General features: G+C 45.0%; 2 protein-coding genes across 3 annotated transcripts in view; both read right to left on the bottom strand.

Annotated features, from left to right (window-relative positions):
- The window catches only part of LOC311117525 (nuclear pore complex protein Nup107-like), a 28,046-nt gene extending 20,287 nt beyond the window's left edge, over positions 1–7,759 (bottom strand). Inside the window, exons 1-10 of one of the 2 annotated variants that reach the window (XM_084192446.1) lie at positions 7,464–7,759; positions 5,086–5,183; positions 4,761–4,853; positions 4,256–4,368; positions 3,607–3,742; positions 3,236–3,339; positions 2,736–2,863; positions 2,589–2,637; positions 2,393–2,464; positions 104–192 (exon numbers count right to left, since the gene is read on the bottom strand). In XM_084192446.1, coding sequence (XP_084048572.1) covers positions 104–192; positions 2,393–2,464; positions 2,589–2,637; positions 2,736–2,863; positions 3,236–3,339; positions 3,607–3,742; positions 4,256–4,368; positions 4,761–4,853; positions 5,086–5,183; positions 7,464–7,471 — 890 coding nt within the window. In that variant the 5' untranslated portion in view covers positions 7,472–7,759. The remainder of the gene's footprint in view (positions 1–103; positions 193–2,392; positions 2,465–2,588; positions 2,638–2,735; positions 2,864–3,235; positions 3,340–3,606; positions 3,743–4,255; positions 4,369–4,760; positions 4,854–5,085; positions 5,184–7,463) is intronic. The other variant, XM_084192445.1, reaches the window with a different exon arrangement.
- A 5,275-nt stretch (positions 7,760–13,034) lies between these two features.
- LOC311117534 (ras-related protein Rap-1b) lies at positions 13,035–26,736 on the bottom strand. Its single transcript, XM_084192454.1, has 4 exons — positions 26,539–26,736; positions 25,193–25,336; positions 16,092–16,209; positions 13,035–15,672 (listed from the first exon to the last, which is right to left on the bottom strand). Exons 1-3 carry the CDS (start codon positions 26,662–26,664, stop codon positions 16,123–16,125), a joined length of 357 nt encoding a protein of 118 aa, XP_084048580.1. The 5' UTR covers positions 26,665–26,736; the 3' UTR covers positions 13,035–15,672; positions 16,092–16,122.
- Between the last annotated feature and the right edge of the window lie 886 nt (positions 26,737–27,622).

The raw sequence follows: 27,622 nt of genomic DNA, 5'->3' as shown, positions 1-27,622 counted from the left end.
ACACAGAATATTAGCCAAGTCACACGGGGTCTTCCTAAACTACATACAACACTTGAGAAAACACGGAAGTGCTTGTCTCTCAAAATGACTCCAGCTTACTTACCAGTACACAGACTTGGCGTAGTATTCAATGTTGTCAGAGAAGTCCCCGATTTCATCTTTGGCGATACTCTCCAACCAATCCACAACCAGCTAAGAGAGAGGAAGTGAAACCATAATGTAAAAATGTACAATGTCTCTATTACAACCATCCATCAGACTAAACAGGACGCCAAGGATTTACTCCAGATACCAGACCAGGCCCAAATCCCTGTCATTCACATGAAGAGAAGACACCGATACAGGGGGACGCAGGTCCGGGTGCCTTGTGAGAATTAGTCGGCGAGTGGGTAACCCGCCTCTACCATCCGTCCTATTGGCCAACGTGCAATCACTGGAGAATAAACCGGATGAGCTCCGTTCCAAGACTATCCTACCAACGGGACATAAAAAAAAAACTGTACTATCTTATGTTTCACCGAGTCGTGGCTGAACGACGACATGGATAATATACAGTTGGCTGGGTTTTCTGTGCATCGGCAAGACAGATGGGCCTACAACCATCCACCAGACTTAACAGGACTGAACCACTAGAGACAGATATAGGGGCCTACAACCATCCATCAGACTTAACAGGACTGAACCACTAGAGACAGCTATAGGGGCCTACAACCATCCATCAGACTTAACAGGACTGAACCACTAGAGACAGATATAGGGGCCTACAACCATCCACCAGACTTAACAGGACTGAACCACTAGAGACAGCTATAGGGGCCTACAACCATCCATCAGACTTAACAGGACTGAACCACTAGAGACAGCTATAGGGGCCTACAACCATCCATCAGACTTAACAGGACTGAACCACTAGAGACAGATATAGGGGCCTACAACCATCCATCAGACTTAACAGGACTGAACCACTAGAGACAGATATAGGGGCCTACAACCATCCATCAGACTTAACAGGACTGAACCACTAGAGACAGATATAGGGGCCTACAACCATCCATCAGACTTAACAGGAACGTACCACTAGAGACAGCTATAGGGGCCTACAACCATCCATCAGACTTAACAGGACTGAACCACTAGAGACAGATATAGGGGCCTACAACCATCCACCAGACTTAACAGGAACGTACCACTAGAGACAGATATAGGGGCCTACAACCATCCACCAGACTTAACAGGAACGTACCACTAGAGACAGATATAGGGGCCTACAACCATCCACCAGACTTAACAGGACTGAACCACTAGAGACAGATATAGGGGCCTACAACCATCCATCAGACTTAACAGGAACGTACCACTAGAGACAGCTATAGGGGCCTACAACCATCCACCAGACTTAACAGGACTGAACCACTAGAGACAGATATAGGGGCCTACAACCATCCATCAGACTTAACAGGAACGTACCACTAGAGACAGCTATAGGGGCCTACAACCATCCACCAGACTTAACAGGACTGAACCACTAGAGACAGATATAGGGGCCTACAACCATCCATCAGACTTAACAGGAACGTACCACTAGAGACAGCTATAGGGGCCTACAACCATCCATCAGACTTAACAGGACTGAACCACTAGAGACAGATATAGGGGCCTACAACCATCCACCAGACTTAACAGGAACGTACCACTAGAGACAGATATAGGGGCCTACAACCATCCACCAGACTTAACAGGAACGTACCACTAGAGACAGATATAGGGGCCTACAACCATCCACCAGACTTAACAGGACTGAACCACTAGAGACAGATATAGGGGCCTACAACCATCCATCAGACTTAACAGGAACGTACCACTAGAGACAGCTATAGGGGCCTACAACCATCCACCAGACTTAACAGGACTGAACCACTAGAGACAGATATAGGGGCCTACAACCATCCACCAGACTGAACCACTAGAGACAGATATAGGGGCCTACAACCATCCATCAGACTTAACAGGACTGAACCACTAGAGACAGATATAGGGGCCTACAACCATCCACCAGACTGAACCACTAGAGACAGATATAGGGGCCTACAACCATCCATCAGACTTAACAGGACTGAACCACTAGAGACAGATATAGGGGCCTACAACCATCCATCAGACTTAACAGGAACGTACCACTAGAGACAGCTATAGGGGCCTACAACCATCCATCAGACTTAACAGGACTGAACCACTAGAGACAGATATAGGGGTCTACAACCATCCAGACTTAACAGGACTGAACCACTAGAGACAGATATAGGGGCCTACAACCATCCATCAGACTTAACAGGACTGAACCACTAGAGACAGATATAGGGGAGGATGTGTGTTTGTGTCTGTGAGTTCTAACCTGACTCTGCCGCACTACAGCATCTCTCTGGAAGAGTTGTTCCATCACCTCCTTCTCACTAACACTGGGAGCCTGAGGAGAGAGGAGAAATGGACACACACACGAGAGAGAGAGAGAGGATGGTTACTCCATTTCTCACACAGCAAGAAACACCTGTAGTTACCGAATGACATCATAGTTCTAGAGTCCTACTCACAGCCACATCCATCATGATGTCATCCTCCAGCTCCGACTGGATCCTGTCTCTGAGGGGAGAAACACAATGATGTAACAAAGTCAAACCATGTGTCTCCATAACACCATTAAACAAACAAACAAACAAACAAACAAAGAAAGAACCAACCTGTATAGAGAAGTGATGAGGCGCCAGGTGACCATCTCCTGCTGTAAAAGCCATCTAATACCAGCGGTCTTAGAGGACTTCTGTTGCCCTGGCGCTGCCCTCGATACCAGCCTCTGGAGCATGCCCACCTGGTACAACACAATACACCATTATCACTGGGTGTTTAATAGCAGCATAGCTACACATGTACCATTATCACTGGGTGTTCATGCAACTCACTAGTCGGAAGGTGTTCTTAATGTTTTGTCACCATCACTGGGTGTTCATAAGAGTAGCACACAGCTCTGCATACACACACACACACACACACACACACACACACAATGACTCACACACATACGCAAACGCTTGGACATGCATGCTTGAGGAGCGAACCTCCTGCTCCACCAACGCTTGCACACACGTGTTCTAAAAACACTCTCACAGACAGACACTCACTCACTCACTAGCCTTCACACAGTAGAGGGAACCTGCGTCAGGTGAGAGTGAGAGAACGGTACCTTATCTTGACAGATGGCTTCATACTCCTCCAGCAGGTCAAAGACAGCGCTGGATGAGTGTCTGAGATAGGAATGGAGGAACTCTGGGAACAGACTGACTGATGCTGCAGGACACAGGAGCAGCAGGAGAGAGAGAGAGAGAGAGTGGGGTCAAAAGGTCAGTGTTGTTTTTCCTACACATTTCCAGAACGACACCTAGCCACTATCCTCTGTAACCCCTTTCCCCCAAATCTGGACCCTGATGTCAGTTATACGTGCTGATTTTCAGACCTGGCTGGGACACCGGGGAAGTGGAACTACTGGCTCATCAGCAATATTAAAAATCAATCAATTAAAATGTTAATAACCAGCCAGAAAATAAATAATCTCACCAGCCTCTCCGGGATCCTCCTCCTTCAGCATGACCGAGGACATGTTGATGTCGTCAGTAAAGCTGGTGTTCCCCAGCCCCAGCCCAGACAGAGGAGAAGGATACAGGCTGTTGGTCCAATCACTGTCATCCAGGTTCTGGAGCACAGAGGTAAACAGGGAGTCAGAGACAGAGACACAACGATAACAGTCAAAAACACAGAAACAATCAACGTGTGGATCGGCCTCAAAGTTGCATACTTGATTAAGTTAAGAGAGTCAGCGAAACGACGATGCACGGGCAGCGCCGCAGATATTACGACGAGCAAGATGCAACACTTGGCTCTCACACAATATCTGCACAGGTTCGCTTCACGCTCTTACAACATGGTAGCAAACGTGACCAAAACAGCGGAGAAGTTCAGCCTCTTAGTTGTTGCGGAAATTAACCCACTGCACTGTTTACTTTGTGCATCACCGTCATATCACTGAGTCTACCTTTAATAAAGTGATGAATGATGATGCAGTGTGGTTTAACTGGCTATTCTGTTAGCTAGGTTCTTCTGTCTCCTGTACTGGCACTATCTGTCCCCTTCTTTGGAGACATACAGAACCACACAGTGTCTGTCAGCAGACAAAACACCCACTCAAGACTGGTATCCATCTCCTCACCACGCTCATACTTCCCAGGGGAGGTCGTGGTGTATGGATGAAGCGAGGAGTCCTGCCCCCGGTCGCCAAGATGGCTGACACATCTGGGTTCCTCGCAGCGCTCTTCGGGGTGACTGTAGGGGGAGAGGGAGCAGGCATAACCACTACAGCGGTTACCATAGAGTACAATCTGACACAACGGTACAGCCTCGTCTCCAGTCATTCTGGGAGACACCAACTAGCGGATGACGAGAGCCTGGGTTAAGAAACTGGACATACGTCTTCTTTGATCTAGATTTCTTCATCGTGGTTGACACCGGTTTTTACCTTTAGCCAAACAATACTCTCATAGCGAGAGACTCACAGGACTGTTTGAAGAGGAGAGACTCACAGGACTGTTTGAAGAGGAGAGACTTACAGGACTGTTTGAAGAGGAGAGACTTACAGGACTGTTTGAAGAGGAGAGACTTACAGGACTGTTTGAAGAGGAGAGACTTACAGGACTGTTTGAAGAGGAGAGACTTACAGGACTGTTTGAAGAGGGATCCAGGTGTGTGGCGGAGCAGGGAGCGGGCAGGTGGGGTGGTACTACCTTGGCTGTCATCACCAGGAGAATGGACTGGACAAAACAGTCAGGGAATACAACTGGCTAGTTACTGGAACTAAAAGACGCCTTATGCAGTCACATTACATCCCCATGACTCCTCTGTTCGCTAACTATTAGTCTGAACAGTGTGTGAGCAATGAGCATCAGTAATAGAGGTCTTAAAATGGTATAACAGACATTGCACAATCCACAAAGACAACAGGTAGGTAAGGTTTTTCCCTTGTCAACCTCCCAATAAGGATACAGTTGAATTGAGCCTTCTTCTGAATTGAACTCTTTCGGCGTGCTGCTCTGGTCACTTCAGCATCCCGTACAATAGGCGACAGCAACTCATTCTGGTCCCTACACAGAGGAACCATGTTAGTTCAGATACAGTAAAAGCAGGGTTTTGCGTCAGCCCTACACGGAGACACGTGACCTGCTCTGGTCCATGCGTCGGATCTGCACGCATGCGCATTGATCAGAGATAGTTTGGCGGTAAACAAAGTGCTCAGAAGTCATTTATTTTGGAGAAACGACAGTTTGCGCATACAAAGAAAAGTTCACCAGCGTTCTAGAAATATCTTTACTTCTCTGAGTAACGACAGAATATTGAACCCTGGCAGTAGTGGTGCCTGGAGAAATTTTGCCAATAATTTCCCCAAACGGCCCGCACCACCAGAGGATAGGCGCCCTGTGTGAAAAATGATATGAGAAACAGTGACATACTCTGAATTACCTAAAATGATCAATCCCATATTGGGATAAATTAGGCTGTCAACTGAGTAAGAAAGTTCACAGGTTTCAGATTTTTCAAAAGATTTCTGCACTCTCAAATTCAGACTTTAATAGAAAAACAACTAAATGGAATGTTCTAAGTCCATAACAACGCTTAAAATCACAGCAGAAGGCCACTTTTGATGTCTGGGAGAAATCTAAGAAATGTTGAGTGTAATTCAAGTGCGCAGGCACCTAGCACTGTTTGGTTAGCAGTGTATCTGTAGCACATGTGATGGAGTTTGCAAAACAAATGGCCACTGGATTGATGCAAATAATCAAGATATAATTCTGCCAGGTTACTACTTTGTAGCTAGTTGAAAAAGGTAATTGAGAAGGTTTTTGGGAAAGCCTTTCCATCTACCAGAAGACGGTTTGGGCCTACCATTAGCTTTGCTATATTTTTCCTGTTCCTTAAAAATTGTCTTACCTTGCTTCAAAGTAGCCTATAGCCAAAATCTTACAATAGAAACGTGGAAGCAATTAGTTTATAAAGACTTCCTCATATGTGTTCTCCTGTTCTATTGGTTCTTTCATTGTCTAGCAACCAAAAGGTATTATCCTAGTACTATTAGCAACCAATGATAGTTGTTGCATCTTTAGATCTCCCTTCTTTCTAATGGATATTTCCTTATCTGTCCATGAAGCCTCTTAACAACGTTCTCCCGCAAATTGCATTTTGAACATTTGAGCGTAGGCCTACTGCTGTGTGCACATTGCTGTGCCTAAAAATGCTAAGAAACAATATTATATCAACATTTTTACACTAAACATTCTGGGCCCGGTTTCCCAAAAGCATCTTAAAGTGTGACTGCCTTTATAAAGCAACAAATCCCTTTGAAAAACAGCCCATGTGTCTTCAATATGAACAGTTAGCTTATTCTAGCGTCAAAATTGACTACACATAGGATAATTTTGGTCATAAAGTCAGTCCCGTCTAAAACAGAGTTTGGACTCTGTGTCACGACAGGTCAATTAAGTTTGGGTTTTGATTTGACAATGTACATATGCCCACTATTAATAACATGGGGTGAACAGCTGCGGTGATTGCCCTCTATCCAATAGCATAGACAGTGAGACAGACCTATCCAGCAGCTGACTTTGTTTACATAAGACAACACATTGCACTTTTCTTTTTTTTACTTGAGAAATACTGCACCAAACACCTTAGATGTAAAAATTGCACAACTAAAACATCCTTGGCAAAAACGTCAAAATTAATTACAAATTTCTTGAGTTAGCTGAGATTCATTCTTACTTAGCCTTAAGATGCTTTTGGGAAACCGGGCCCTGATCTGTTCCATATTAATGGATATAGCGTATACCTCCACTACACTCCTTTGACACGCATCGTGGGGATTAAGAAGTGAGTATACGCAATGCCCACAGAAAAATAAGTACGGCGTATACCCATTACTGCACCACTGCCTGGCAGTCACTAAACTGAATCGGGGGAAGAATACTCTATGGGGGAAATGAATGGGAAGATGCATAACACTAGACCAGAGCTAAAACTAAGCCAGCTAGCTGTTATCCATAATCAATATATTCCGTTAATAAAAATCACAAGTTACTGAACACTTCAAATGAAATAAAACGCCAGAAAACGTTCATTACTATAAAGGCCCATTAACTAAATAGCTGGTGGTACAAACAAACCACTTGCTAGACAAGGTGCAAGACACGTTCAAACGACTTGTTAGCTAGCTAGCTATCTATCTATTATTGCTAACGCTAGCTAACACATGTATACCTGCCATTACAAATCTACAGACAGCGTACTCATGTAGTATAATCGCTAAATACTGTAACAAATGTTACATCCCTGTAATTCATATTTTTCTATCAGCATAAAAAGTGTTTTACCAGTCCATGACAGCAGGATATTAACTCCAACGAAAGCTAATCCTGCTTGCTAGCTTCTACTTTTTGTTCCCGCTCGACAAGGAATTACAATCGAGCTCCAATATTGTTAATACATCCCCCCCTAAATAGAGCCAATATCCCATTCTTTCGCGACGGAAAATCATTCGTAACATCTAAATTAAGTAATTTTAAATGTGCAAATCAGTGTTTACTAGTTGTTCAATCATATTTGAGAATATACTCGATTACTTTGGACTGGAAACAATGCATGAAAGAAATATAACCGCTGCTGCTATAGAGATAGATAGAGAACTCATTTTTATATCTGTGCCACTATAGCAGCGCCATTGAGTCAATCTTTATTTGAAGTAGTCAGTTTTCTTCTTCACGATTGGCTGATCCCTCCTGATGACCCGGATGGACATGACTCCAACAGTGTCTTCAGGAGGGGTCAGACATGCTAAAACGGCCTTTTGGCCATTACAGGCCTCTATTATTCTCTATGACTGCTGCGCGTCATCCACTCGACGGGCTGTAAAGAGCAGTCATTTTGCGCTTAATAATGGACCATTCCTATAGCGCCACCTTCGGGTAGCAATAGTTAAATGTCAGTATAATGTTTTATTTTTTTCAAGAACTGGTTATTCTCTTGGCCTACACTTCTTTAAATGATCTCCTTTACCAAGGCATTCTTTCTTGATATCACGTCAATGTATTAAACATGAACTTGTAGCACGTAAAGTTATACAATAACACATAGATAACAAACCCTTTATCATCAGCAATGAGTGCAGAATGTTTCACTTTGACACAGTTTGTCTTAAATGTTTTTTTTTTTTTTTTTAAGTCCATGTATTTTCATGTGGTCAGTATCAGTCCCTTTTCAGACGGAGAGTGCAGAGCCATATCAATGTTTCATCAGAGTCCATATTATTGTCCTGCATGTTGAAGAACAGGAAGTATATCAGTCCACAGAGTTTCCTGGAGACCCAGAATAGCACTGCTGTGTGGCGTGTGTTTATATGATTCAGGCTTTCCAAGGATGCTATGTGTTTCTGAGACAAACGTCCAGACAGGCTGAGTGGTCACACCCTGGGAGAGGCTGGAGAAGCCCAAATGGCAACCTATTCATTATATAGTGCACTTATTTTGACCAGAGCCTGGACGCATCCTATTCTCTATATAGTGAATTACTTTTAACCAGAGACCTATGGGACCTGGTCAAAAGTAGTGCACTATATAGGGAATAGGGTGCCATTTGAGACACACCCTTGGCGTTGTCAGCACAGAAAGGACAATACTGACAGTATAGAAGAAGTGGTTAAATAACTGTTGAGGACCAACGGAAGTTCAGTTGTAAAAACGGTTTTATTAAAAAGGTACGGCATGGAAGGGACTGGAGGGAGAATATGTATCCCAATAACACATTGTGAGTGTTTATGTCTGTGTTCATCTGATAAAAGACCACTCCCTCTCCTAAGGGACCAGACTGCTGTTTGCCCCATTGCATGTTACAGTATGCTATGAGCCTGAACTCCATGGAGTTACCTCACTCTGGCCAGCGAGTTCCTCATATCACTCCGCATCTTAACTATAGTCTGCTTCCTTGGCCCGATTTCCTTTATTCCCACCCCCCCCAAGGAGTCCACTCATTGGCCTGAATGACTCAGTTCCTCTGATTTGACAGCTGCTTCCACCTATCCCTGACAGGCATATCCGTTCTGTTAGGCTAGCCGTGGACGCAGCAGCAGAGGCCCAGAGCAGCTGATGAGTTCATTTGCTATTGGCTTACTGTGTGCACACTAGAGAGATAGAGATTACACTAGACATCTCTACACTGCCTCATTATAGTGAGAAACACAGATCTCTCTCACACACACACAAAGCCCAAGGCAGCGCTTCACTTCAGTCGCCATAGACATTCCTAAAGACCCATCCCACTGAATAGCAGCCCTGTAGGAAGTAATGAGACTACAGGACCAGAGGGCCTCAGATCCTCACCTCAACATGTCATCCACGGGATTAAAGAAGAAATTGAATTATTCCAGAGTAGAGATCAGCAGGCATATTTTCAATAGATCATGTGCTATGTGCTCCTATACACAAATCAAATCAAATCAAGTTGTATGTCACATGAGCCGAATACAACAGGTATTGGCAACCTTACAGTGAAATGCTTACTTACAAGCCCTTAACCAACAATGCAGTTTTAAGAAAAATAAGTGTTAAGTAAAATATAGATAACTAAAAAATCAAAAATAATTAAAGAGCAGCAGTAAAATAACAGTAGGGAGGCTATATACAGGGGGTACCGGTACAGAGTCAATGTGCGGGGGCACTGGTTAGTCGAGATAATTGAGGTAATATGTACATGTAGGTAGAGTTAAAGTGACTATGCATAGATAATAAACAGAGAGTAGCAGCAGCGTAAAAGAGGGGGTGGGGTGGGGTCGGGGGGACAATGCAAATAGTCCGGGTAGCCATGATTAGCTGTTCAGGTGTCTTATGGCTTGGGGGTAGAAGCTGTTAAGAAGCCTTTTGGACCTAGACTTGGCGCTCCGGTACCGCTTGCCGTGCGGTAGCAGAGAGAACAGTCTATGACTTGGGTGGCTAGAGTCTTTGGCAATTTGTAGGGCCTTTCTCTGACACCGCCTGGTATAGAGGTCCTGGATGGCAGGAAGCTTGGCCCCAGTGATGTACTGGGCCGAACGCACTACCCTCTGTAGCGCCTTGCGGTCGGAGGCCGAGCAGTTGCCATACCAGGCAGTGACGCAACCAGTCAGGACGCTCTCGATGGTGCATAGGCTTTGTCATGCCCTCTTCACGACTGTCTTGGTGTGTTTGTACCATGATAGTTTGTTGGTGATGTGGACACCAAGGAACTTGAAGCTCTCGACCTGCTCCACTACAGCCCCGTCGATGAGAATGGGGGCGTGCTCGGTCCTCTTCTCCTGTAGTCCACAGAGAGATATGTAGGATATGTATGGTATGGAGTCTGACTGTCCAGCATGCAGCTCTGCTCTAGCCAGAGTCTGATAATGACATTTCCCCTGACTGAGAGAGATATGTAGAGAGAGATATGGAGAGAGAGAGAAAGAGAGAGTGGGAGAGGGAGTGATAGAGAGGGAGAGAGCATGAGAGAAAGAGAGAGAGGGAGCGAGAGAAAAAGAGTGAGTGAGGGAGAGAGAGTGATAGGGAGGGAGAGAGAGAGCACGAGAGAAAGGGAGAGTGGGCGAGAGAGTGTGGGGGAGAGAGAGAGCGCGAGAGAAAGAGAGAGAGGGAGAGAGAGAAAGAGAGGGAGTGAGGGAGCGAAATAGTAATAGGGAGGGAGAGAGATAGAGAGGGAGAGAGAGGTACATGAAAGAATATCTGCCAATGGAGTGATAGATGACTTCTGTATGAACCCTAGTCTGGGCTGCTCTGCTCTGCTGTGCTGTGATCTTGTATTCATCCGACTGCCTGGAGTATGGTAACTAGTGTGACTGGTGCTGCTGCTAACTAAGCTGTCTTTCAACTGCTTACTGCAAGACTTACATTACAGAGTAGAAACTTTCCTTCACGTCTTCATTCTATTCATGTATGTCTGTGTACCTGACTATCTCACCCTCCTCTACCTCAAAGCTAGTGAGGAATAAAGAGGAAACCAATAACATAACAGCAGGGGTGTCCAACTCATTCCATGGAGGGCCTAGTGTCTGCTGGTTTGGGTTTTCCTTTCAATTAAGACCTAGACAACCAGGTGAGTTCCTTACTAAGACCTAGACAACCAGGTGAGAGTTCCTTACTAAGACCTAGACAACCAGGTGAGAGTTCCTTACTAAGACCTAGACAACCAGGTGAGTTCCTTACTAAGACCTAGACAACCAGGTGAGAGTTCCTTACTAAGACCTAGACAACCAGGTGAGAGTTCCTTACTAAGACCTAGACAACCAGGTGAGAGTTCCTTACTAAGACCCAGACAACCAGGTGAGTTCCTTACTAAGACCTAGACAACCAGGTGAGAGTTCCTTACTAAGACCTAGACAACCGGGTGAGAGTTCCTTACTAAGACCTAGACAACCAGGTGAGATCCTTACTAAGACCTAGACAACCAGGTGAGAGTTCCTTACTAAGACCTAGACAACCAGGTGAGATCCTTACTAAGACCTAGACAACCAGTTGAGAGTTCCTTACTAAGACCTAGACAACCAGGTGAGAGTTCCTTACTAAGACCCAGACAACCAGGTGAGATCCTTACTAAGACCTAGACAACCAGGTGAGAGTTCCTTACTAAGACCTAGACAACCAGGTGAGAATTCCTTACTAAGACCCAGACAACCAGGTGAGAGTTCCTTACTAAGACCCAGACAACCAGGTGAGATCCTTACTAAGACCTAGACAACCAGGTGAGAGTTCCTTACTAAGACCTAGACAACCAGGTGAGAGTTCCTTACTAAGACCTAGACAACCAGGTGAGAGTTCCTTACTAAGACCTAGACAACCAGGTGAGAGTTCCTTACTAAGACCTAGACAACCAGGTGAGAGTTCCTTACTAAGACCCATACAACCAGGTGAGAGTTCCTTACTAAGACCCAGACAACCAGGTGAGAGTTCCTTACTAAGACCTAGACAACCAGGTGAGAGTTCCTTACTAAGACCTAGACAACCAGGTGAGAGTTCCTTACCAATCAGTGACCTTCATTTATCAATCAAGTAGGAGTGAAACCCCACAGACACTCTGCCCTCCGTGGAATGAGTTTGACACATGTGCATCAGAAGATGGGGAGGTGGTTAAACCACAGAGATAAAACAATCTGTATGGTTAAACCACAGAGATAAAACAATCTGTATGGTTAAACCACAGAGATAAAACAATCTGTATGGTTAAACCACAGAGACAAAACAATCTGTATGGTTAAACCACAGAGATAAAACAATCTGTATGGTTAAACCACAGAGACAAAACAATCTGTATGGTTAAACCACAGAGATAAAACAATCTGTATGGTTAAACCACAGAGATAAAACAATCTGTATGGTTAAACCACAGAGATAAAACAATCTGTATGGTTAAACCACAGAGACAAAACAATCTGTATGGTTAAACCACAGAGACAAAACAATCTGTATGGTTAAACCACAGAGATAAAACAATCTGTATGGTTAAACCACAGAGACAAAACAATCTGTATGGTTAAACCACAGAGATAAAACAATCTGTATGGTTAAACCACAGAGATAAAACAATCTGTATGGTTAAACCACAGAGATAAAACAATCTGTATGGTTAAACCACAGAGACAAAACAATCTGTATGGTTAAACCACAGAGATAAAACAATCTGTATGGTTAAACCACAGAGACAAAACAATCTGTATGGTTAAACCACAGAGATAAAACAATCTGTATGGTTAAACCACAGAGACAAAACAATCTGTATGGTTAAACCACAGAGACAAAACAATCTGTATGGTTAAACCACAGAGATAAAACAATCTGTATGGTTAAACCACAGAGACAAAACAATATGTATGGTTAAACCACAGAGACAAAACAATCTGTATGGCAAAAACAACAACAACACAGATGATTCCGGCGGCGGACCGGCGTCATGGCGACGCCGTTGCATGGCAATCCAATTTATTGAACTACAGATGCTGGGTTATACAAAATACACCACTTCAATTAAGGCTTTTTAGTTTACATTTGGCCACCCCCCTTTTCCCTCCCCACCCCTCCCCTTCCCCTTCCCCATAATAAGCAGGTGATGTTGCATTTCAAATACTGTGGCTCTGTAAGGGGACATGGTACACATGGTCTATCCACCAGGAAGTGATGTTGTTGGTTGTCATCACAGTACACAAAGCAACAAAGGCATTCTCTTACAAGAGGTCAACAGAGGTCACGCAACTCACAACAAACGTGCAACTTTAACCCCCCCTCCCTCCCTCACTCCCTCCCTGGATGTGTCTCAAATGGCAACCTAAGCACACAGGGCTCTGGTCAAAAGTAGTGCACTATGTAGGGAATAGGGTGTCATTTGGGACGCAACCCCCTATCATCCAAGTTCTGCATCATCATCATCATCATCATCATCATCACTACGTTGCTGTGGTTCTTTTCTTTTATTTCAATATTTTCCCCTGCTGCTTCGAACACATTAGTTTGTCCCCCCTCCCCCCACATTCACTATGGAACAGATAACAACCCCACACGGTTCCTCATCATCACTATCTTCATCACGTCATCATCATCATCATCATCCGACAGACTGACTGACAGGAAACAGGTCAAACCAAGTATTACACAGGTGAAACAGTCACTAACAGGCAAGTTTCTTTACTGACAGGATCCAATATTTGGTTTTCATATCCTCAGCTGACAACAGATGCATTAGCAAGCAATGGGGAGGGGCTGGGGGAGATGGGGGGAGGGGCTAGGGGTGAGATGGGGGAGAGGGGCTAGGGGATAGGGGTGAGATGGGGGAGAGGGACTGTGGGAGGGAGGGAGAAGGGGAAAGAGAATAGGGGACAGGGGGAGATAGAGGAGAGGGACTGTGGGAGGGAGGGAGAAGGGGAAAGAGAATAGGGGACAGGGGGAGATAGAGGAGAGGGACTGTGGGAGGGAGGGAGAAGGGGAAAGAGGCTGGTGAGAATCTACAGCAGCGTTTCCCAAACTCGGTCCTGGGGCTCCACCTGGGTGCATGTTTTGGTTTTTGCCCTAGCACTACACAGATGATCCCAATAATCATCAAGCTTGATTATTTGAATCAGCTGTGTAGTGATAAAAGGTGCACCCTTTGGGGTCCCCAGGACCCAGTTTGAGAAACTCTGCTCTACAACGACAGAAGTGTGGAGAATGACATCACCAATGACATTTTGTTGTTTATTTGTTTCATATTAAAAACCCTCATTTAAAAAAATCTATACTTCCTGTTGTAGATCGCAGATTCCGTGAGAGGGTATTGGCTAACTGGACAAACCAACCAATGAGAGACGGCCTTGGAAGGATAAAGAAAAAAAAACCTGATGAGGATCGCGCAGTCACGTCGGCCATTGGTGTCTCAGAACTTGGGTGGCTTGTTAAAATGTCCAGTACCTCTTTGACCACAACCCCAATTGAAAAACCCCACTGTACAAACATCTTTGTAAACAACACAAGGGCTGCCTCCCAGATGGCACCCTATTCCCTATATAGTGCACTACTTTTGACCAGGGCTCATAGGGAAACCCATAAGGCTCTGGTCAAAGGTGGTGCACTAGGGTGCCATTTCAGACGCACACAACAAAACCCAGGCATGACATAGAAGGATGATTGGATCATAGTTGGATTCTCCAGATAGAAGGATGATTGGATCATAGTTGGATTCTCCAGATAGAAAAAAAAAAAAACATTTGAAGGCAACATATTTAGGCTAATAAGACAATATGATAGTGACTGAAAAAACATTAAACTTTTTTTCTTCTTTTTACACATATAATATCCACAGGTTTACCCCTCAAATAAAACTCACATATAATAATCACTGTTGGATTCACAGGTTTACCCCTCAAAATAAAACTCATATCAATAGCTGGCGCAGTATAGCATGTCTCAGTAGAGACAAATCTAGTCATTTAAAAAGAAATAAAAGACAGCAAAAAATTATGTTGAATGATCGAAGGAAAAAAAATAAAGCACAAATAAAAAGTTAGAAAAGAAACCACAGGAGCAAGTTAGCGGTATGAACTGGGCTATATAGGCGCTCTCTGGAACTTTCTCTTTTATTTATCCGGCTAAAATAGTGGTGCTTATAAATACCGCATCATTGTAGCTACTCACCACGGCAACGTGCACATTCTGGTTAGACATCCGTTGCTACGGTTACTGTCTCCATTAGCAATAACACTGTGTAGGGATCGGGATTTATTTTGATTCATATTGACTGATTTTACCTATTTTATTTATAAATTTACTTTATTTTATTGACTTAATTTTTTTTCCATTTCAGTTGCATACAGTTAGAATATATATATTTATAAGTAGAAATCTTGTTCTCGCGACACTGGAGAGTGATAATGGTTAATCTATGTGCAAAAACTGATGTATTGTAGCTTTGAATCCGTTGGTCGGTTTGTTTGTTTGTTGTTGTTGTTAAAGGGGCGTCACCACACAGGAAAGTCCATTCGATGTTAGGTTTTAGTAACGTCGGAATGCTGGCACTGCTGAGAGAGACAGCAGCAAATCAGACCTGGGTGAGAGCGGGAGAGAGAAGGGGGGGGGGGGAGGGGGGGTAGAGGGTGAGAGCGGGAGAGAGAAGGGGGGGGGGGGGTAGAGGGAGAGAGAGGAGAGAGAAGGGGGGGGGGTAGATGGAGAGAGAGGAGAGAGAAGGGGGGGGTAGAGGGAGAGCGAGGAGAGAGAAGGGGGGGGGGGGGAGAGAAGGGGGGGGGGTAGATGGAGAGAGAGGAGAGAGAGAGAGAGGAGAAGAGACATTAATTACAATTAATTACAATTCTAACTGCAACATTTTATGTCACTAAATATGAGTGGGAGAAATACTCGCACAAGGTATTCCTGGGTTTTTAAGACAAAAGGAGGCCGCAGCCAAATGCCTCAACTCTCTTTTTCAATTAGGCAAGTGGCATTCTGACTCCTACAGGTGGTTCTCACCTGGCTCAGCGCAACGGAGCGGCTGTGTATATTAGAGGAGCCGACAGTTTGACTTTTTGCGTGCCTTGCCTGGCGCCGGGGTTTTCCTGTTGATTTGCCTGACCAGGTCATAGAAGATCTGAAACACAGAGAGACACAACAATGGTTAGATACAAGTTAGACACGGTCTCATGTTAAGAAACAGTGGCTGGCCATGGGTATAATGTTAAGAAACAGTGGCTAGCCATGGGTATAATGTTAAGAAACAGTGGCAAGCCATGGGTATAATGTTAAGAAACAGTGGCTAGCCATGGGTATAATGTTAAGAAACAGTGGCTAGCCATGGGTATAATGTTAAGAAACAGTGGCTAGCCATGGGTATAATGTTAAGAAACAGTCAAAGGTGTCTTGGTTTCAAAAAGCAAGACCATGAGAGAACACATGTAGATAGCAGAGTGCCATTGGACTTTACTGTTATCCAGTGACCCATAGTGCCTTTAGATCGATTCACACACTGTCAGATAGATGGTTTTAGAGTCAGTCAGGCCCAAGGCTCAGACCAGATCTCAGTGGACAGTGTGAGTGACGTGACCCACATCCCAACCAGACAGCAAGATGACACCTCAGGCCACAATATTTACTAGACAGACAAATCACGTCTCAATCTGTGAGAACTCGATGAACATCACCCAAGGGTATATTTATGGATAATGATAGATAATGACTCCTTCAGGGCAACTGTAGATATATTCTCAAAATGTTGCAGTCAAATATGAAGTGTCTTAGACAAGATGAAGTATCTTAGACAATATGAAGTATCTTAGACTATATGAAGTATTTTAGATTATATGAAGTATCTTAGACAATAGTGTATTTATAGTATCACAAACTGGTCAGAATGAATGAATGATCTGATTCTTTTATTTCACCAGACAAAGCTGTATGACTAGGGGTAATATATAAAGCTGTATGACTAGGGGTAATAGTAGCTGTATGACTAGGGGTAATATATAAAGCTGTATGACTAGGGGTAATATACAAAGCTGTATGACTAGGGGTAATATCCAAAGCTGTATGACTAGGGGTAATATACAAAGCTGTATGACTAGGGGTGATATACAAAGCTGTATGACTAGGGGTAATATACAAAGCTGTATGACTAGGGGTAATATACAAAGCTGTATGACTAGGGGTAATATACAAAGCTGTATGACTAGGGGTAATATATAAAGCTGTATGACTAGGGGTAAAATACAAAGCTGTATGACTAGGGGTAATATACAAAGCTGTATGACTAGGGGTAATATCCAAAGCTGTATGACTAGGGGTAATATCCAAAGCTGTATGACTAGGGGTAATATACAAAGCTGTATGACTAGGGGTAATATACAAAGCTGTATGACTAGGGGTAATATACAAAGCTGTATGACTAGGGGTAATATATAAAGCTGTATGACTAGGGTAATATACAAAGCTGTATGTCTAGGGGTAATATACAAAGCTGTATGACTAGGGGTAATATACAAAGCTGTATGTCTAGGGGTAATATACAAAGCTGTATGACTAGGGGTAATGTACAAAGCTGTATGACTAGGGGTAATATACAAAGCTGTATGACTAGGGGTAATATACAAAGCTGTATGACTAGGGGTAATGTACAAAGCTGTATGACTAGGGGTAATATCCAAAGCTGTATGACTAGGGGTAATATATAAAGCTGTATGACTAGGGGTAATATCCAAAGCTGTATGACTAGGGGTAATATATAAAGCTGTATGACTAGGGGTAATATCCAAAGCTGTATGACTAGGGGTAATATATAAAGCTGTATGACTAGGGGTAATATCCAAAGCTGTATGACTAGGGGTAATATATAAAGCTGTATGACTAGGGGTAATATCCAAAGCTGTATGACTAGGGGTAATATATAAAGCTGTATGACTAGGGGTAATATCCAAAGCTGTATGACTAGGGGTAATATACAAAGCTGTATGTCTAGGGGTAATATACAAAGCTGTATGACTAGGGGTAATATATAAAGCTGTATGACTAGGGGTGATATACAAAGCTGTATGACTAGGGTAATATACAAAGCTGTATGACTAGGGGTGATATACAAAGCTGTATGACTAGGGGTAATATACAAAGCTGTATGACTAGGGGTAATATCCAAAGCTGTATGACTAGGGGTAATATACAAAGCTGTATGACTAGGGGTAATATACAAAGCTGTATGACTAGGGGTAATATACAAAGCTGTATGACTAGGGGTAATATATAAAGCTGTATGACTAGGGGTAATATCCAAAGCTGTATGACTAGGGGTAATATACAAAGCTGTATGACTAGGGGTAATATACAAAGCTGTATGACTAGGGGTAATATACAAAGCTGTATGACTAGGGGTAATATATAAAGCTGTATGACTAGGGGTAATATACAAAGCTGTATGACTAGGGGTAATATACAAAGCTGTATGACTAGGGTAATATACAAAGCTGTATGACTAGGGGTAATATACAAAGCTGTATGACTAGGGGTAATATATAAAGCTGTATGACTAGGGTAATATACAAAGCTGTATGTCTAGGGGTAATATACAAAGCTGTATGACTAGGGGTAATATACAAAGCTGTATGACTAGGGTAATATACAAAGCTGTATGACTAGGGGTAATATACAAAGCTGTATGACTAGGGGTAATATATAAAGCTGTATGACTAGGGGTAATATATAAAGCTGTATGACTAGGGTAATATACAAAGCTGTATGTCTAGGGGTAATATACAAAGCTGTATGACTAGGGTAATATACAAAGCTGTATGTCTAGGGGTAATATACAAAGCTGTATGACTAGGGTAATATACAAAGCTGTATGTCTAGGGGTAATATACAAAGCTGTATGACTAGGGGTAATATACAAAGCTGTATGACTAGGGGTAATATATAAAGCTGTATGACTAGGGGTAATATCCAAAGCTGTATGACTAGGGGTAATGTACAAAGCTGTATGACTAGGGGTAATATCCAAAGCTGTATGACTAGGGGTAATATATAAAGCTGTATGACTAGGGGTAATATATAAAGCTGTATGACTAGGGGTAATGTACAAAGCTGTATGACTAGGGGTAATATACAAAGCTGTATGACTAGGGGTGATATACAAAGCTGTATGACTAGGGGTAACATACAAAGCTGTATGACTAGGGGTAATATACAAAGCTGTATGACTAGGGGTAATATCCAAAGCTGTATGACTAGGGGTAATGTACAAAGCTGTATGACTAGGGGTAATATCCAAAGCTGTATGACTAGGGGTAATATATAAAGCTGTATGACTAGGGGTAATATATAAAGCTGTATGACTAGGGGTAATGTACAAAGCTGTATGACTAGGGGTAATATCCAAAGCTGTATGACTAGGGGTAATATATAAAGCTGTATGACTAGGGGTAATATATAAAGCTGTATGACTAGGGGTAATATATAAAGCTGTATGACTAGGGGTAATATATAAAGCTGTATGACTAGGGGTAATATCCAAAGCTGTATGACTAGGGGTAATATATAAAGCTGTATGACTAGGGGTAATATCCAAAGCTGTATGACTAGGGGTAATATATAAAGCTGTATGACTAGGGGTAATATCCAAAGCTGTATGACTAGGGGTAATATACAAAGCTGTATGTCTAGGGGTAATATACAAAGCTGTATGTCTAGGGGTAATATACAAAGCTGTATGACTAGGGGTAATATATAAAGCTGTATGACTAGGGGTAATATACAAAGCTGTATGTCTAGGGGTAATATCCAAAGCTGTATGACTAGGGGTAATAGTAGCTGTCACTGTCACACACCCAGAGAGTTACATAACTCACACCACACCCCACCACGCCACGCCACACCACACCACATCACGCCATGTCACGTCACGCCATGTCACGTCACGCCACATCACACCACATCACGCCATGCCATGCCACGCCACGCCACGTCACACCCCACCACGCCACATCACGCCATGCCACATCACACCACATCACATCACGTCACACCACGCCACGCCACATCACATCACACCACACCACACCACGTCACACCACGCCACACCACATCACACCGCATCACACCACACCACATCACACCACATCACACTGCATCACACCACGCCACATCACACCACATCACACCACATCACAACACATCACACCACATCACACCACATCACACCACACCACACCACATCACACCACACCACACCACGCCACATCACACCACATCACACCACACCACATCACACCACACCACACCGCATCACACCACATCACACCACACATCACACCACACCACACCACGCCACATCACACCACATCACACCACACCACATCACACCACATCACACCACACCACACCACATCACACCACACCACACCACGCCACATCACACCACATCACACCACACATCACACCACACCACACCGCATCACACCACATCACACCACACATCACACCACACCGCATCACACCACACCACGCCACATCATACCACATCACACCACACCACATCACACCACACCACACCGCATCACACCACATCACACCACACCACATCACATCACACCACACCGCATCACATCACACCACACCACACCACACCACATCACACCATACCACACCACACCACATCACACCACACCACACCACATCACATCACACCACACCACACCACACCACACCACGCCACATCACACCACATCACACCACACCACACCACACCACATCACACCACATCCCACCACATCACACCACACCACACCACATCACACCACACCACGTCACACCACATCACACCGCATCACACCACGCCACACCACACCACATCACACCACATCACACCACACCACGTCACACCACACCACGCCACGCCACACCACACCACATTACACCACACCACACCACGCCACGTCACACCACACACCATACCACACCACACCACATCACACCACACCACACCACATCACACCACACCACGTCACACCACATCACACCGCATCACACCACGCCACACCACACCACATCACACCACATCACACCACACCACGTCACACCACACCACGCCACGCCACACCACACCACATTACACCACACCACACCACGCCACGTCACACCACACACCATACCACACCACATCACACCACACCACACCACATCACACCACACCATACCATACCACATCACACCACACCACACCATACCACACCACACCACATCACACCACACCACATCACGTCCATTAGGAGCAGACATCCTCCTGTCCTGAATCTGCACTCTGCAATAAAAGCTTCGGACATAAAACAAACCCCTTGGACATAATCAATGGTTACAGCTCGATGCCAATTGCATAATTATAGTGATTAAACCAATATAAATCAGGTGTGTGAGTGAGAGAGAGAGCGAGAGAGAGAGAGCGAGAGAGAGAGGCTGCTATCATGCCAGGAGACAACGATGTCTCTTAGGCTGGCATTACCCATAAAGCCCATTTCCTGTTGACAATGACATCTCTCTAATGGAGCCAGCTGGTTGTCAATTACATAATTCTGATGGAGTCAGCTGGTTGTCAATGACACAGGTTGTGGATCAACCAAAGACCTATAGTCTCTATTAGAATGAATAATCTCTATTAGAATGAATCATCTCAATTAGAATGAGTAATCTGTATTAGAATGAATCATCTCTATTAGAATGAATCATTTCAATTAGAATGTGTAATCTGTATTAGAATGAATCATCTCTATCACCACTTAAACCAAGAGCAGGGCTCAGACCAGCTAGAGACTGGTGCTTAATGGGATAACTGGTTTATAATGGTGTAACTCCCCATTGGTCAGTTTACAACCCACATTAAACCTGGTTTATAGTGGTGTAACTCCCCATTGGTCAGTTTACAACCCACATTAAACCTGGTTTATAGTGGTGTAACTCCCCATTGGTCAGTTTACAACCCACATTAAACCTGGTTTATAGTGGTGTAACTCCCCAGGGGTCAGGGGTCAACCCATATTAAACCCCACTGACTGACCTCACAGATACTGTAGCCTATCACAGTGATGAATGAATGAATGAGGCCTGGGGCAGGTACGTGCTGCCTTGGCTGGTGGACTCTTGACTCAGAGCAGAACAGGGTTTGGCCTCTGCTGATGCTGAGACAATTCAACCCCAATGCCATCTCTTCATTATCTAAGTGCCTTCAGAAAGTATTTACACCCCTTGACTTTTTCCAACATTTTGTTGAGTTGCAAGTTGAGATTAAAATAGATTTTTTTTCGTCAGCGATTTCACAAAATACTCTGTAATCAAACTGAACGCAGAGCAAGAAACACAAAGCTGCTAAAAATCAGACGTGTTATTCTGAAGCAACAGCTCCAGCGTTCAAAAATCAACTGTCAAACATATCCCGGTGGAACTAAACACAAGGTTGTTGACTGAAGTAGACGGCCTGACATCTGTGTGTGTGTGTTTGACTAGAGGTTGGAAAGTGATTTGTATGTGTACGGAGGGGGGTGAGGCTGCTATTTGTTTGTTTTATGTGTGTGTGTGTAGAGGTGATGCAGGCCAGATGAGGGGACGTCGCTGGCTGGTAGTCTCTGGTGGCATACACACACACACACACAGACACATACATACACACATACACACAGACCACCATTGTGTGACTCAGGAGGTATGGTGACATCAGTCGCAGTTATAAACACAGTGGCGATCACAGTGTGCCCAGAAGGAAGGAAGGCTCAACTCCATGGACAGTGAGGTTACTGATTAACCTCAGACTAAATATCTAAATATCCCACACTGCTACTGACAACAGCAACCTAGTTTAGTCCTGTGAGTTTCTGTTGATAGGAGGTAGAGAACCTGTTGTTTAAAGTTTCTGTTGATAGGAGGTAGAGAACCTGTTGTTTAAAGTTTCTGTTGATAGGAGGTAGAGAACCTGTTGTTTAAAGTTTCTGTTGATAGGAGGTAGAGAACCTGTTGTTTAAATGTTCTGTTGATAGGAGGTAGAGAACCTGTTGTTTAAAGTTTCTGTTGATAGGAGGTAGAGAACCTGTTGTTTAAATGTTCTGTTGATAGGAGGTAGAGAACCTGTTGTTTACATTTTCTGTTGATAGGAGGTAGAGAACCTGTTGTTTAAAGTTTCTGTTGATAGGAGGTAGAGAACCTGTTGTTTAAAGTTTCTGTTGATAGGAGGTAGAGAACCTGTTGTTTAAAGTTTCTGTTGATAGGAGGTAGAGAACCTGTTGTTTAAATGTTCTGTTGATAGGAGTTAGAGAACCTGTTGTTTACATTTTCTGTTGATAGGAGGTAGGGAACCTGTTGTTTAAAGTTTCTGTTGATAGGAGGTAGAGAACCTGTTGTTTAAATGTATCTGTTGATAGGAGGTAGAGAACCTGTTGTTTAAAGTTTCTGTTGATAGGAGGTAGAGAACCTGTTTAAAGTTTATGTTGATAGGAGGTAGAGAACCTGTTGTTTCAAGTTTCTGTTGATAGGAGGTAGAGAACCTGTTGTTTGAAACTGGATTAGAAAAGACTCCAGTGTCAATAGAAACAATCATTCTCTCGAATGAGTGTCCAGATGTGGAATGTACTGATGCAGGGTGGGTACTGATGCAGGGTGGGTACTGATGCAGGGTGTGTACTGATGCAGGGTGTGTGGGTACTGATGCAGGGTGTGTGTGTACTGATGCAGGGTGTGTACTGATGCAGGGTGTGTACTGATGCAGGGTGTGTGGGTACTGATGCAGGGTGTGTACTGATGCAGGGTGTGTGGGTACTGATGCAGGGTGTGTATACTGATGCAGGGTGTGTGTGTACTGATGCAGGGTGTGTATACTGATGCAGGGTGTGTGGGTACTGATGCAGGGTGTGTATACTGATGCAGGGTGTGTGTACTGATGCAGGGTGTGTGGGTACTGATGCAGGGTGTGTATACTGATGCAGGGTGTGTGGGTACTGATGCAGGGTGTGTGGGTACTGATGCAGGGTGTGTATACTGATGCAGGGTGTGTATACTGATGCAGGGTGTGTATACTGATGCAGGGTGTGTGTACTGATGCAGGGTGTGTATACTGATGCAGGGTGTGTGTACTGATGCAGGGTGTGTGGGTACTGATGCAGGGTGTGTGGGTACTGATGCAGGGTGTGTGGGTACTGATGCAGGGTGTGTGGGGACTGATGCAGGGTGTGTGGGTACTGATGCAGGGTGTGTATACTGATGCAGGGTGTGTTTACTGATGCAGGGTGTGTATACTGATGAAGGGTGTGTGGGTACTGATGCAGGGTGTGTACTGATGCAGGGTGTGTGTACTGATGCAGGGTGTGTGGGTACTGATGCAGGGTGTGTGTACTGATGCAGGGTGTGTGTACTGATGCAGGGTGTGTGTACTGATGCAGGGTGTGTATACTGATGCAGGGTGTGTGGGTACTGATGCAGGGTGTGTGTACTGATGCAGGGTGTGTGTACTGATGCAGGGTGTTTGTACTGATGCAGGGTGTGTACTGATACAGGGTGTGTGTACTGATGCAGGGTGTGTGTACTGATGCAGGGTGTGTACTGATGCAGGGTGTGTGTACTGATGCAGGGTGTGTATACTGATGCAGGGTGTGTGGGTACTGATGCAGGGTGTGTGTACTGATGCAGGGTGTGTGTACTGATGCAGGGTGTGTGTACTGATGCAGGGTGTGTACTGATGCAGGGTGTGTGTACTGATGCAGGGTGTGTGTACTGATGCAGGGTGTGTGTACTGATGCAGGGTGTGTACTGATGCAGGGTGTGTACTGATGCAGGGTGTGTGTACTGATGCAGGGTGTGTACTGATGCAGGGTGTGTACTGATGCAGGGTGTGTGGGTACTGATGCAGGGTGTGTGTACTGATGCAGGGTGTGTGTACTGATGCAGGGTGTGTGTACTGATGCAGGGTGTGTGGGTACTGATGCAGGGTGTGTGGGTACTGATGCAGGGTGTGTGTGTACTGATGCAGGGTGTGTGTACTGATGCAGGGTGTGTGTACTGATGCAGGGTGTGTGTACTGATGCAGGGTGTGTGAGGTGTGAGTGTGTTGTGCTCACCTCGTTGACGTTGATCTTGGACTTTGCGGAGGACTCCAGGAATGCACAGCTGCTCCACTGTCTGGCCAGGTTCTGTCCCTGTTCCTTCCCCACAACACGCTCATCCTCCAGATCACATTTATTACCCACCAGAATCATCGGAACCTGGAGAGAGGAGGGGGAGAGGGAGGAGGAGGGGGGGGGGGGGGGGGGGGGAGGAGGAGGGAGGATGAGGGGGTAGGGGAGGAGGAGGGAGGAGGAGGTGGAGGGGGGGAGGAGGGAGGAGGGAGGATGGAGGATGAGGGGGGAGGGGAGGAGGAGGGGGGAGGGGGAGGGGGAGGAGGGAGGAGGGGGGAGGGGAGGAGGGGGGGAGGAGGGAGGAGTGGAGACAGGAAAGAGAGAGGGAGAGAATATAGGGAGAGAGAGATACGTTTTATAATATCCTAGGTCACATTAAACACTTAGGTATGAAGGGTTTCTGCTGTGAGTATCCTCCCCTGGTTTACTGTAGAGAGAGAGGAATGAAATGAAACACCCAAGGTAGCAGCATGCTATCTGCCCAAGGTAGCAGCATGCCATCAACCCAAGGTAGCAGCATGCCATCAGCCCAAGGTAGCAGCATGCCATCAACCCAAGGTAGCAGCATGCTATCTGCCCAAGGTAGCAGCATGCTATCTGCCCAAGGTAGCAGCATGCTATCTGCCCAAGGTAGCAGCATGCTATCTGCCCAAGGTAGCAGCATGCTATCTGCCCAAGGTAGCAGCATGCCATCAGCCCAAGGTAGCAGCATGCCATCTGCCCAAGGTAGCAGCATGCTATCTGCCCAAGGTAGCAGCATGCCATCAACCCAAGGTAGCAGCATGCCATCAGCCCAAGGTAGCAGCATGCTATCTGCCCAAGGTAGCAGCATGCCATCAGCCCAAGGTAGCAGCATGCTATCTGCCCAAGGTAGCAGCATGCCATCAACCCAAGGTAGCAGCATGCTATCTGCCCAAGGTAGCAGCATGCTATCTGCCCAAGGTAGCAGCATGCTATCTGCCCAAGGTAGCAGCATGCTATCTGCCCAAGGTAGCAGCATGCCATCAGCCCAAGGTAGCAGCATGCTATCTGCCCAAGGTAGCAGCATGCTATCTGCCCAAGGTAGCAGCATGCTATCTGCCCAAGGTAGCAGCATGCTATCTGCCCAAGGTAGCAGCATGCCATCAACCCAAGGTAGCAGCATGCTATCTGCCCAAGGTAGCAGCATGCTATCTGCCCAAGGTAGCAGCATGCTATCTGCTCTCCTAGGATCTCAGTGTATGTGTGTGTGAGTGTAGTTGTGTGTCTTCTGTGTGTGTGTATTCATGTGTGTGTATGTGATAACTTACATCGTCAGTGTCTTTGACTCGGAGGATCTGTTCTCGTAGGTCTTGCAGATCGTTGAACGTGGACTGGGCTGTGATGGAGTATACTAAGGCAAAGCCCTGGCCGTTCTTCATGTACAGATCTCTCATGGCTGTAAATTGTTCCTGTGGAGGAGAGAGAAATACAGGAAGCTAAAGCCTTGTCTTTAGGGGTGATAACATGGGTAAGGATCCAGTCTAAAGGCTTGTCATTAGGGATGATAACATGGGCAAGGATCCAATCTAAAGCCTTGTCATTAGGGATGATAACATGGGCAAGGATCCAGTCTAAAGCCTTGTCTTTAGGGGTGATAACATGGGTAAGGATCCAGTCTAAAGCCTTGTCATTAGGGGTAATAACATGGGTAAGGATCCAGTCTAAAGCTTAGTCATTAGGGGTGATAACATGGGTAAGGATCCAGTCTAAAGCCTTGTCATTAGGGGTGATAACATGGGTAAGGATCCAGTCTAAAGCCTTGTCATTAGGGGTGATAACATGGGTAAGGATCCAGTCTAAAGCCTTGTCATTAGGGGTGATAACATGGGCAAGGATCCAGTCTAAAGCCTTGTCATTAGGGGTGATAACATGGGCAATGATCCATCCAATACTTTTCTCTTCATCTTGTGTAAATATGTGCCTTGCCCCTAACCCTAACCCTAACCCTAACCCATCACCTGGCTTGGATGAGGTGAGCCTCATTATCATTCCAACTGAGTTAACAAGATGTACGAGCACAGTAGAGATACTGAACACAGTGTGGTAGAGGAGGAGGCTGATCACAGTAGAGATACTGAACACAGTGTGGTAGAGGAGGAGGCTGAGCACAGTAGAGATACTGAAGACAGTGTGGTGGAGGAGGAGGCTGAGCACAGTAGAGATACTGAAGACAGTGTGGTGGAGGAGGAGGCTGATCACAGTAGAGATACTGAACACAGTGTGGTAGAGGAGGAGGCTGATCACAGTAGAGATACTGAACACAGTGTGGTAGAGGAGGAGGAGGCTGATCACAGTAGAGATACTGAAGACAGTGTGGTGGAGGAGGAGGCTGATCACAGTAGAGATACTGAA

The sequence above is a fragment of the Coregonus lavaretus genome, assembly GCF_964263955.1.
Source record: "Coregonus lavaretus genome assembly, contig: HAP1_SCAFFOLD_175, whole genome shotgun sequence".
In the NCBI taxonomy this organism is placed as follows: domain Eukaryota; kingdom Metazoa; phylum Chordata; class Actinopteri; order Salmoniformes; family Salmonidae; genus Coregonus; species Coregonus lavaretus.
The sequence above is the reverse complement of the archived record's forward strand: the minus strand, read 5'-3'. Positions and strand labels throughout refer to the sequence as shown.